General features: G+C 40.0%; 1 protein-coding gene across 1 annotated transcript in view; it reads left to right on the forward strand.

Moving 5' to 3' along the window:
* Positions 1-13271, forward strand: part of LOC132405303 (dedicator of cytokinesis protein 2-like) — a 640537-nt gene that overhangs the window by 66693 nt on the left and 560573 nt on the right. The window contains exons 2-5 of the mRNA XM_059989997.1: positions 1332-1415; positions 7049-7089; positions 8496-8551; positions 12316-12412. Of these exons, the coding sequence (XP_059845980.1) occupies positions 1332-1415; positions 7049-7089; positions 8496-8551; positions 12316-12412 (278 nt within the window). The remainder of the gene's footprint in view (positions 1-1331; positions 1416-7048; positions 7090-8495; positions 8552-12315; positions 12413-13271) is intronic.

Consider the following 13271-nt stretch of genomic DNA (forward strand, 5'->3'; position numbering starts at 1 on the left):
CCACCAGCATTTTGTGTATGTTGTTTGAATTCCCAGCATCTGCAGATTTCCTTGTATGATGTTGGGGTAATGATTTGGGTCCATTTTATAATTGTGAACTAAGTACATCTACAGAATTGAAGCAAGAAGACAGATTGGAGAACAAACAAAAGCAAACACCACTACACAGCTAAAAGTTAAGCATGACAAACTACAGGCCGATAGATATTGATTACAACAGCAAATGCAGCACTGGTTGTAGTTCAGTTTAGGCTGCATAGTAGGCCGCCTTGCAGAGGGGATAAGTCTACAGCATAAATATCGTATTCCACACAAAGCTCTAGGGACAGTTTGTAATCTTAAAATCCAAAGAGTATTTCCTTCCCAAATCTTTCAGCTTTAGTCTGGATTTGACCAGTGTATTCCAGTCTGCAAAATTACTAGGGGAGGAGAAAAAGCAAAATAAAAACAGAAAAAGCTGAAAACACTCAACAGGTCAGCAGCATCGGAGTTCAAAGTTTAAAGTAAATGTTATTTTCAATATATTTATTTTTGATCATATACAACCCTGAGATTCATTTCCTGTAGGCATACTCAGCAAATCTATAGAATAGCAACACTAACAGAATCCATGAAAGACCAGCCAATTAGGGCATTCAGCTAGAGTGCAGAGGACAACAAACTATGCCAATGCAAATATAAATAAATAGAAACGAACAACAAGAACATGAGATGAAGGGTCCTTGAAAGTGAATCCATAGGCTGTGGAAGCATTTCAATGATAGGGCAAGTTAAGTTGAGTGATGTCATCCACTTCTGTTCAAGAGCCTGATGGTTGAGGAGCAGTAACAGTTGTTGAGCCTGAGGCTCCCATACCTTTACGCTGCTGGCAGGAGTGAGAACAGAACATGACCTGGGTGGTGGGGGTCCCTGATGATGGACGCTGCTTTCCTAAGACAGCATTTCATGTAGATGTGATCAATGGTTGGGAGGGCAACAGTGGAAATAGAAGCAGAGTTAACAATTCAGATCAAGGTATCATTTACCAAAATAGAAGTTTGCATGATCTGAGAATGTAATTTAAATTTTATACTATTGAAAGAATATCCCTCTACATTTCTAGATTACCCATTGCATGTTACATTACAGTCAGAACCTTACTGAACAGTGAGTGAACCAAACCACCACATGTAATGTCGACACTAAATTGAATTGTGAAAAATTTTATTTCTAACGTGAAGGTATGGTATTTAGAAGTGAGGAAATTTAGAGGGCTTGCTCACGGAAAAATTTAATGACCAATTTTGCTCAACGTGACCATATTCTGATTTTAATTGCTTTATTATTTCTAGTTGTCTTCAATTTTGAGGCCCAGAAGGATCCTCACCTCTCCCTGTGTGTCGGAGATACAGTACAGATCTTGGAGAAGTGTGAAGGTAAAGTGTGAAGCAAAGAAAGACCAGTAGCATGAGGTTGGATTCCCAGCAGAACCCCTGTTCTGGGGTTGGATTCCCAGCAGCAGCTTGTTCTGGGGTTGGATTCCCAGCAGGACCCTGTTCTGGGGTTGGATTCCCAGCAGCAGCTTGTTCTGGGGTTGGATTCCCAGCAGCAGCTTGTTCTGGGGTTGGATTCCCAGCAGGGCCCTGTTCTGGGGTTAGAGGACTGTCTGAGGTGGGAGGAAAGGGGTTTGCTTTGCTGTTGTTGATTTGTTATTCTGCTCAACATAGTGGCCATGTTGTATTGTAGCTGGATTGTCTGACAACACCTGTGGGCTGCCTCAGCACATCCTTAGCAATGTGATGGTTGTTAACACAAATGTCACATTCCACTATATGCTTTGATGTGCAGGTATAAGTAAATGAATCTGAATCTAAAGTTGTATAAGGAGGAAATACAATGGGAAACTCAATGCTTTGTTGGCTGTTTATTATAGAAAGAACGAAATAATCTCGTAGTAAGACAACTGAATAGCAGCCATAATATGGAAGGAAAGCTCTCAGTTCCTGATCAATTGTTTTCCTTGGCATTCACATCAAATTTTTGCTTTATATTATTCAGCAGTTTTCCTGTGAAGAGTTTCCATAAGTGTAAAATAAATAGGAACATACTGGAGAAAAAGAATCACAAAAAATAAATAACACGGATTCTGGAAATTTGAAATAAAAACAGGAAGTACTCAGCGGAATAGTCAGCACTTGTAGGGAAGGGAACAATTAATGTTTCAAATTGATGACCTTTCAGAAGAATATTACCATTATTTCTCTCTCCAGAGACATTGACTATTGAGTATTCCCAGTATAATGCTCATAAACAAGTATATTTTCTGATACTTTCCAATTTGCTTTACACTGTAAGTCTGTGATCTTTATCAGTTGGTAATGGTCCCAACTTTTATAGGAAAGCACATAAGGTTACTAATTACAAATAAACTATGTCTCCCAATCTGGCTCTTAAGAATTTTTTGGATTACTAATCTTTAGCAAGTCTTTTATAATACACTACTTTTCACTTGAGTGTTTATTCTTTTTAAGACACAAACTAAGGAGGCGTAGCAATCGTCAACGTTGCTCCTTGATCCACCTCCACTATTCAATAGCATCGCAACTGATGTGACTTTGGCCTCAATTTTAATTTCTGCATGTTCATCATAACCCTTTACTACTCCACAGACCAAGCAACCACCCATTCAAGACATAATGAACTACGGATGAGCTACGGATCATTCGGGAGGCAGAGGCAGAGATAGATAAGAGTTATCGGGAGGTAGTCACACCGAAAAGACAGGAGGTAGGCAAATGGGTGACAGTCAAGAGAGGCAGGAGGAGCAGACAGAGAGAGAAGAGCACCCCTGTGGCCGTTCCCATCAAAAATAAGTGTACCGTTTTGGATACTGTTGGTGGGGATGACCTACCAGGAACAAGCTGCAGTGGTCCTGTCTCTGGCACTGAAGTTGGACCCTCAACTAGGAAGGGGAGGAGGGAAGAGAAGAAAGCGGTATTGATAGGGGATCCTATAGTCAGGAGGGCGGATAGGACATTTTGTGGGGAAGATCGGGAGTCTCGGATGGTATGTTGCTTCCCTGGTGCTGGGGTCCGAGACATCTCAGATCGGGTGCAGGTTATTCTCGAGAAGGAGGGCAAGAATGCAGATGTTGTTGTCCATGTAGGGACCAATGACATGGGTAGGATGAGTGAGGGGGTCCTGCGTAGGGAGTTCAGGGAGTTAGATGCGAAGCTGAAGAGCAGGACCTCCAGGGTAACAATCTCAGGATTGCTACCTGTGCCACGTGCAAGTGAGGCAAGGACCAGAAAGATTATAAAGATTAATACATGGCTGAGAGGATGGTGCAGGAGGGAGGGCTTCAGGTTTGTAGATAATTGGGCTCTGTTCCAGGGAAGGTGGGATCTGTTCCAAAGGGACGGTTTACACCTGAACTGCCGTGGTACTAACATTCTTGCAGGGAAGTTTGCTAGTGCTTCTTGGGGGGGGGGGGGGTTTAAACTAAATTTTCAGGGGGTGGGGATACAGAATGTGAGAGAGGATAGCAAGAGGAAGAATAAAGGACAGGTGGGGACTACACGGTTCCGGAATATTAAGTGTGTAGTAGAGAAAGGTGAGGCGGAACAAGTGATAAGGAGGACACATGTACAGAGGGATGGTCTGACGGAACATGGAGTTAAACGTGTTGCAAGAATAAATAAATTTAGGAAGGACAACAAAATTCTAGGGGCGTATAGCCCGATGGGAGTTTGGGGAGCTGGGTTAAGCACAATAGGCAGCAATTCAAACAGAGAGAGGAGAAATGGGCTAAAAATTCTATATCTGAATGCATGAAGTGTCAGAAATAAGGCGGATGAGCTTGAAGCCCAGGTGCGAATGGGTAACTATGATGTTGTTGGGATAACGGAGACATGGCTGCAGAGATATCAGACCTGGGAAATGAATGTACAAGGGTATACGTGCTATTGTAGGGACAGAAATGTGGGCAGAGGTGGTGGGGTGGCCCTGTTGGTGAGGAATGAGATTCAGTCCTTTGCAAGGGGGGACATAGGGTCAGGAGAAGTAGAGTCTGTGTAGATAGAACTGAGGAACAGTAAGGGCAAAAGGACCCAAATGGGTGTTGTCTACAGGCCACCAAACAGTAGCATGGATATTGGGTGCAAGCTGAATAGGGAGATAACATTGGCATGTGGCAAAGGTAAAGTTGCAGTAGTTATGGGGGATTTCAACATGCAGGTGAACTGGGAGAATCAGGTTGGTGCTGGACCACAAGATAGGGAGTTTGCAGAGTGCCTATGGGATGCATTCTTGGAACAGCTTGTACAAGAGCCAATGAGGGACAAGACTATTCTGGATTTAGTGTTACGTAATGAATGTAATGAACGTAATTTATCATTTGATAAATGATCTTGCAGTAAAGGAAACATTAGGAGGTAGTGATCAGAATATGATAAGTTTTTATCTGCAATTTGAGAAGGATAAGGGCAGCTCGGAGGTGTCAGTGTTGCAGTTGAACAGGGGAAACTATGGAGCCATGAGGGAGGAGCTGGCCAAAGTTGACTGGACGGATAGCCTAGCAGAAAGGACAGTGGAACAGCAATGGCAGGTATTCTTGAGAATAATGCATAAGGTGCAAAATCAGTTCATCCCCCAGAGAAGGAAGGATTCAAAGGGGGGAAAGGGGCCACAGTGATTGACAAAGGAAGTCAGAGATTGCATAGCATTAAAAAAAGGAAGTATGACAGAGCTAAGGTGAGTGGGAGGACAGATGATTGGGAAGTTTTTAAGGAACAACAGAACTTAACTAAAAAGACAATACAGGGAGAAAAAATGAGGTATGAACGCAAGCTAGCCAGGAATATAAAGGAAGATAGCAAAAGCTTTTTTAGGTATGTGAAGAGAAAAAAGATAGTTAAGAACAATGTTGGGCCCTTGAAGAATGAATTGGGCGAAATTGTTATGGGAAACAAAGAAATGGCAGAGGAATTTAATGAGTACTTTAGATCTGTTTTCACTAAGGAAGACACAAGCAATCTCCCAGATGTTTGAATGGACCAAGGACATAGGGTAACAGAGGAAATGAAACAGATTGACATTAGGAAGGAAACGGTGATGAGTAGACTGATGAGACTGAAGGCTGACAAATCCCCAGGTCCAGGTGGTCTGCATCCTAGGGTACTAAAGGAGGTGGCTCTGGAAATTGTGGATGCATTGGTAATCATTTTCCAATGTTCCTTAGATTCAGGATCAGTTCCTGAGGATTGGAGAATGGCTAATGTTATCCCACTTTTCAAGAAAGGAGGGAGGGAGAAAACAGAGAACTATCGACCTGTCAGCCTGACATCGGTGGTGGGGAAGATGCTAGAGTCCATTATTAAGGATGAAATAGTGGCATATCTAGATAGCAGTGATAGGATTGGGCCGAGCCAGCATGGATTTACCAAAGGTAAATCATGCTTGACTAATCTGCTGGAGTTTTTCGAGGATGTAACCAGGAAGTTAGACGGGGGAGATCCAGTGGATGTAGTGTACCTCAATTTTCAGCAGGCTTTTGATAAGGTCCCACATAGGAGATTGGTGGGTAAAATCAAAGCTCAGGGCATCGGGGGGAAAACATTGACATGGATAGAAAACTGGTTGGCAGATAGAAAGCAAAGGGTAGCGGTGAACGGGTGTTTCTCGGAATGGCAGGTGGTGACTAGTGGGGTGCCACAGGGCTTGGTATTGGGACTACAGCTGTTTACAATTTACGTCAACGATTTGGATGAAGGCATTTAAAATAACATCAGCAAATTTGCTGATGATACTAAGCTGGGTGGCAGTGTGACATGTGATGAGGATGTTAGGAGAATTCAGGGTGACTTGGATAGGCTGGGTGAGTTGGCAGATACTTGGCAGATGACGTTTAATGTGAATAAGTGTGAGGTTATCCACTTTGGGAGTAAGAACAGGAAGGCAGATTATTATCTGAACGGTGTAGAGTTAGGTAAGGGAGAAATACAAAGAGATCTAGGAGTCCTTGTTCATCAGTCACTGAAGCTGAATGAGCAAGTGCAGCAGGTAGTGAAGAAGGCTAATGGAATGATGGCCTTTATTACAAAGGGAATTGAGTACAAGAACAAGGAAATCCTCTTGCATTTGTACAGAGCCCTGGTGAGACCACACCTGGAGTATTGTGTACAGTTTTGGTCTCCAGGGTTAAGGAAGGACATCCTGGCTGTAGAGGAGGTGCAGTGTAGATTCACAAGGTTAATTCCTGGGATGTCTGGACTGTCTTACGCAGAGAGGTTAGAGAGACTGGGCTTGTATGCGCTGGAATTAAGGAGATTGAGAGGGGATCTGATTGAAACATATAAGATTATTAAGGGATTGGACAAGATAGAGGCAGGAATTATGTTCCAGATTCTGGGAGAGTCCAGTACCAGAGGGCATTGTTTGAGAATAAGGGGTAGGTCATTTAGGACAGAGTTAAGGAAAAACTACTTCTCCCAGAGAGTTGTGGGGGTCTGGAATGCACTGCCTCGGAAGGTAGTGGAGGCCAGTTCTCTGGATGCTTTCAAGAAGGAGCTAGATAGGTATCTTATGGATAGGGGAATCAAGGGATATGGGGACAAGGCAGGAACCGGGTATTGATAGTAGTTGATCAGCCATGATCTCAAAATGGCGGTGCAGGATCGAAGGGCCGAATGGTCTACTTCTGCACCTATTGTCTATTGTCTATAATGCGCACAATAACACTAATCTGTTTACCAACATTGGCTTCATCTCTGTTCAAATTGCCACATTACTAGATTTTTCCAGACTTTACCCCTTCATTTTCTTAAGCATTAAATAGTATGTATAACTCAGCTACACTTCCAATTATACACCATGGTATTATAAGTGCGCACATATGTTTAGGTTATATTAGTTAAGTTTGTGAGGTGAAAAAAAAAAGGATTTTTGATAAATTTAGGTGAATTGCATTGGCAAGGTTGTCCTGAGCAACATAATCATCATTGTATTCAACTGAGAGCCCCTGGCCTGATTCTGTTCCCAGAGTTTTAATAAATTTTTATCTTTCTCACAGGATGGTATAAAGGAAGTTTGATGAAAAACAAGTCACAAATGGTGAGTCACTATCACGCTCATTTTGAATTTTAGCTCTGGGCTCTTGGATCTATGCATGTTTTTTTTATTTTTTAAGGGTTAAATTCCCATTAATGCAATTAATCTCAAGTTAACTCAATTGAGATTTAGTCTGACTCAATTATTATTAAAAAACCTTTGTCAAAGATTACATTTAAATAATACAGTGAAAGCTAAAATGTCAAAAAATCATTGTGGGTGAATAAATTTTCAGCATTTCAATTACAGCCATATGCGGCATTGAGCTTCTTGAAATCCTATAATCTGATTTGCCAAGACATGGAACCCCATGGCAAACAAGATGTGGTTGAAATCAGTCACTGTATATACCCTCAGTGTAGTCTTCTGGCCCTCTCAATCAGTTTATGAATACATCAAAACTCATTCAGAAATCTTAATATTTTCCCATTCTTCACTTTCTGCAAACTGTGGAAGTTCAATTTAGTTTAGGCAATCATATTAAAGCCTTAGTTCCGAGGACATTGGCTGTAGTTTTCATTTGTTTCCTGCAGATGGGTATGTTTCATTAATTGTTAACTCAAACATCAGGCTAAGCTTGTTAGAATAACAGATTGCTCTTTCTGCAGGTGACAAATGCCTGGTTAAGATCACACAAGACATATAGTAATTATTAGGAGAACAGAATATTCAGTAGGGATGTTAATCTTTTAGCATTAATTTAAATAACACATTTACAAGCTGTATTTTATGTGATATACACCCCTTCTGGTACTTCTCATTTCAAAATTAGTTTGCCAAATATTATCAAAATGGGCTTTGCTGCTTGAGGCAATGTCAAAAAAATAGAAACTAGAATTTCAAACTTTGACCCAGGCAGTTTAAGTTGTGTTGACTACTTTTTTCCATAAATGTTCCGTAAATACACCTTTAAGTGTGCCGCTGCAATCTAATAACTATAAAATATGGTGAGATGTTCACTAAATCAACTATCCTTCTGAAAGTTCTCATGGGCACAACAGTGATTTCAATGACAGCATCCTTTATCTTAATTTTTTTAGAAAACTAACATAGAACAGCTGCTTTAATGGAAGCTGAAAAGTGTGTCATCATTATTTCATTTGTAGGGACTCCTTACTTGTTCCATATCAAAGACCACATGCTCTTAGCTTCCAGCTAATGTTCTGTGTTATTACACCAAAAAATTTTGCAGAAGAACACACGTCAGAGAACGCAAATATTTCTGCTTTTGCCATCATAATTCTTTTTTAATCAGATATGATTTGATTCTATTCTATAATTCATGGACAAATGTTTGAATGATTATAGTAATGTAGAGACATCTAAAAAATCTCTAGATATCTAAAAAAAAATTCTAGCATGGAAATCAGTGATGGCATCTGCTAATGGAGATCCTGTTTATTTTGCAGGGTGTGTTTCCAGCATCATTCGTGCATGTCAAAGAAGCTGTCATTGAGAAAAGAGGGTATGGATTAAAACTGAAGTCTTCTAAAATCACCCTTAACCTTTGTTTTTTTGGGTATTTATTCAAAGGATAGAGGCTTCACAGACTGAGCCAACATTTAGTTTCTGAGTTGCTCTTATAAGGTAGTGTTAAACTGCTGTCTTGACCGCTGCATTCCTTGAGGTGTAGATGTCACACAATGCTGTTAGAGAGAATGTTCCAGGATTTTCAGCCAGGGACGGTGACGATATTCTTTCCAAGTCAGGATGGAGTGTGGCTCGGAGAGCAACTACCAGCTGGGTGTGCCCCAGTTTGTTTGCTACCACTTTCCTGCCAGCTGATGGAAGTTTCAAAGATGCTGTCTCAGGAGCACCCTGTAAATAGTACAGACTGTTGCAACTTGTGTGTTCATGGTGGAGTGAGTGAATGGATTCAGATCAGGTGCCTTTTCACGCAGACTGATATGACCTTGAATGTTGGTGAATCTGAACTCATCCAGTAACTGTAGACTATTCCATCAGACTCCTGACTTTATCCATCTAGTAAGTATAGACTATTCGATCTCACTCCTGACTAGGACCATGTGGTAATTATAGACTATTCCATCACACTCCTGACATGGACCATGTGGTAAGTGTGGAATATCCAATCATACTCCTGATTTGGTCAATGGAGATAGGTGACCAAGTTTGGTGATTATGGTCTGAATTATTCACTGTAGAGTTTCTAACTTCTGACCTGTTCCTGTAGTTATAATGTGTGCATGGCTATCCTAGTTCTGTTTGTTTAAGCTTGAACTTAACCTGCTGGTAGCAAGATAGTGTGTTGTAAACACTGGTCCAAATGCATAATACTTAAACTGCAATAGGTCATGGTAATTTACATTCTGGTTCCATTTCCTTTTGCTTGGAGCCTTGGACCTGCATCACATGAGTTGATTGCAGAGTAGTGTCTTTTATCAAAGAGTTCCAAAGGACATTTAAACTGTAGTTCTGTACAGTTGTGGATGCAATGAGATAGAAGCATGGGAAATCATCACTATCTACTGGTTGCATTGTCTAACTTTGAAGTACATTGAGCAGTGTCCATCCAATTCATAATGGCATTGAACCTGACTAGTTGGATTTATTTAGCTAAGGGATATGTTGTCAGCAAGTAAATCATTTATTGTGTATCTCTTCTCACCCCAAAATGATTTACAAGGTTGTTTCAGGGGGCATTGAAAAGTCAACATCTTACAGGGTTGGGAGTTCTGACAACACTATCACTGATAATAAATTTTCAATTCCACTTTTAATTGCTTGGATTTGGAGTTAAACTCCTTTCCATTAATCAAAGTCACTTGTCTGTGCTTACTAGTCCAATAACATAACCACAATATACAGTAACCACTTATAAGTTTTGGTACCTTGATTGGAAACAAGCTCCAAATGTATTCTAATGCCCCAGACAGACACTACAGGCTTTAAGTCATCCTCTAAATTAAAAACTAAAGTCATTGTAACGTTTTCCTTCGGGTGTACTAATAATGCCGAATTCAACATCGAGATAAACCACAGTCAATGAAACCAGATCACAGTAAGATTAACCATTTACTGTTCACTCTTCACATTAACATATGGTGAAAACTGTTGATAAAACAATACAAGATTGATACAGTATTTGTTCCTTCCTTAATATCACATTTCAATTGTAAATACTTGCAAAGGTGACTATAACTACATTACACTAAGGTGCAGTATACAGGCAGAGTTTACCTGCTCCATTGACTACTTTAAATACACTTCCATGCAAACTATCCGCAACTCTTTAACTAACGAAAGCATAAACATTATCGACCGTCGTTACTTTTAACAGGATCGGCATTAACATCTTAGTTCAATATATCGATTATCTATTAACTTACAGCGTTGCTCTCACTGTGATTTCTAATGCCTGCAAAACAACTTCTGCTCAGGTGTGCCTCGTGGTGAGCCCCCACCCTCATGTTGATCTCAAACCGGTATTTTCCCACAAGACGCGGCGAAACCGGATATGACGTCATCGCATGCCGATATATTTTACATGCAATGAATATATTTCTAATTCTAACTAGAAAATACTAACAAATGAATTACTAAGCGAAAATATTATAAACTAAATAACTGTCGTAAAGACAGCACAGTCATGTTATGGTAAGAATGCCATGACAATATTGAACAAAATCATCACCATGGTGAAAAGTTGAGGCCATCGTGTATGTTGTGACTGTGAACAAAGTCACCAAGAGACACCAAAGCCAATGATATCAAAGTCTTTATTTGGTACATAAGCAGTCATCATACTGGAGGTACTCTTAGAAGAGGATCACGGATCCAATATTGCATGACATTTTATATGCTAAAGATCAAAGATAATAGCAGGGTAATTCTATAGTTACAATGCATCCATAATGATTCCTTTGAATAACATGTAATTTTCAAACACCTAAGTATTCACACCAATATTCCAGACACCCAGAATGAATACTAATCACTGTCGTCTCTGAGGTGCATTCATGCATATGCAGACATCGCAGGTCAATACGTATTTCCTGGTTTGCAATCAATCCCAGATAGCATCTCCAACAACACCATCATTCAGAGCTGCATTTTAAACTCAACTACAATACACATTCAGATCTGAAGACTTACAGCTGTTGAAATTAATATTTACTATATTGCATAATTCCAGAATAAGCCCTAACAGTGTGCAGAGAAACATATGGGAAAAGGAATGTAAATGAAGATGAAACAATGTGGCATCTCTAATAAAAGAATTACAGGACTATCTTATTTTGAAGTAAAGAGAGAATGATTGAGACAAAACCAAATGGTACTGAAGATAAGTTTGGAGGGGACCTTGTGATGATAACTTGTTGTGATGTGCATCAGGCCAGTTCTTGCCAAAGGCATGTAGATGCTGAAAGAACAACTGAGGAGAATTGCTGAAGTTTATGCATAAAAACCTCAGGCAGTTCAAGGTAGGAGCTTGAAATGAGTGCTAAATATTCCTTGTGACTGATCATTCTAAAAAGAACATTCAATACAATTAGCTATTACTGACAATTTAAAACAAATTAGGCAATTCGTTGGATATATTAAAATAGTTGAAAGTTAGAATAGAAAGAAAGATGAAGTACAGGAGGCAATAAAAAGACACGGAGTCTACACTGTGTTGTCAATAATTGCAGGCTTTCCAGTGAAATAACCTTCTTTATCCTCGAGCATAGCTCGACCTCAGTTAACTCAAAAACATTTGATTTCAGAATGAAACAAAAGCACCCAGCTTTGGAGGTGGGGAGTGGATGCGACAGCAGCTGCAGATAAAACACATGCAGTGGAAGGACCCTTCCTCAGAACTTTGCATGTTATATTATCAGCATTGGCATTATTTGATCTCAGATCTACTGTACATTAACATGGGCCCTAGCATCTAAACAAAGACCTTCCAAATGTTAAATGATGCTCTATGGATTTTCAAATTCAATTCAAACAGCAGCAAGTTAACAAAATGGACATCCTAGATGGGCTGATAGATATTGGTGACAGGTGTGGGACAAGGCCAATGTGACAAAGAGCAACTAGACTAAGTTATGTTTTGGTGATCTAAGTTCCACTTAATTCCATGTAATTCTTTGTGTTGAAGCTGCTAGAATAGCCCAGTTAATTTTGCATAGAGTTTTGAAAAGTGGAATTTATCACTAAAAGATGGTTATCTCTGCAGTCTGCAGATGTTTATTCTCTACATCACATGTTTCCTTCCAGAAATATGGAAAATGTTTCCTCTGCTGAAATGCCATTGGTACAGGAGGTCACCACCACACTGAGGGAATGGGGTAACATCTGGAAACAACTCTATACGGTAAGGAGTGGTTATAGTTTTACCATTTAAACCAAGTGGTTTACAAAGCCCTTTCTGAGATCAATTTAAAGTCAACCCTTTATTTGGCCTGCAATCACATTTTTGCTCGACCAGTAAAACATTTACGTAAATCATCTTGTAAAATACATTATTAGAGACATAGAATCATAGAAAACTACAACCCAGAAACTGGCCCTTTGGCCCATCTAGTCCATGCAGAACCGTTTAAGCTGCCAAGTTCTATTGACCTGCATCTGGACCATAGCCCCCTATAACCCATCCATGTACCTATCCAAATTTTTCTTAAATGTTGAAATTGAAATCACATCCACCACTTGAGCTGACATCTCATTCCACCCATTGCGTGAACAAGTTTCCTCTCATAGTCTCTTTAACCTATGACTCCAGTTCTAGTCTCACCCAACCTTAGTGTAAAAAGCCTGCTGGCATTTACCCTACTTATGCCCCTCATAATTTTGTGCACTAACTTAAACCAAGCAAGCTGTTATCTTGAAGGTCACTATTACTATTACAAATGTGATATAATTAGATTTAGATTCAAATTCAAATCCTTAGCTTTCAAGGAGTAAGATCAGCTACCAATTCAAACCCCAATTACCAGCTCAAACTGCATGGTGAGAATTTCCGTAGTGACTTCACCACCCAGACTGGAGCTGAATGAAGGTCAGACTTTTGGGACACGTTTCTTCTTGTGGATACACAAAGCTATTGGGCAGCTCGAATTCCAAAACTTAGTAAGCAGGAAAAACATGTAGCATAATGTAATGGTTGACAGGTGACACATGTCGTTCATAACAGAAACTGTTCTACGTAATTCACAAACATCATCATTGAGTTG

Source organism: Hypanus sabinus, chromosome 15 (genome assembly GCF_030144855.1).
Source record: "Hypanus sabinus isolate sHypSab1 chromosome 15, sHypSab1.hap1, whole genome shotgun sequence".
NCBI lineage: Eukaryota > Metazoa > Chordata > Chondrichthyes > Myliobatiformes > Dasyatidae > Hypanus > Hypanus sabinus.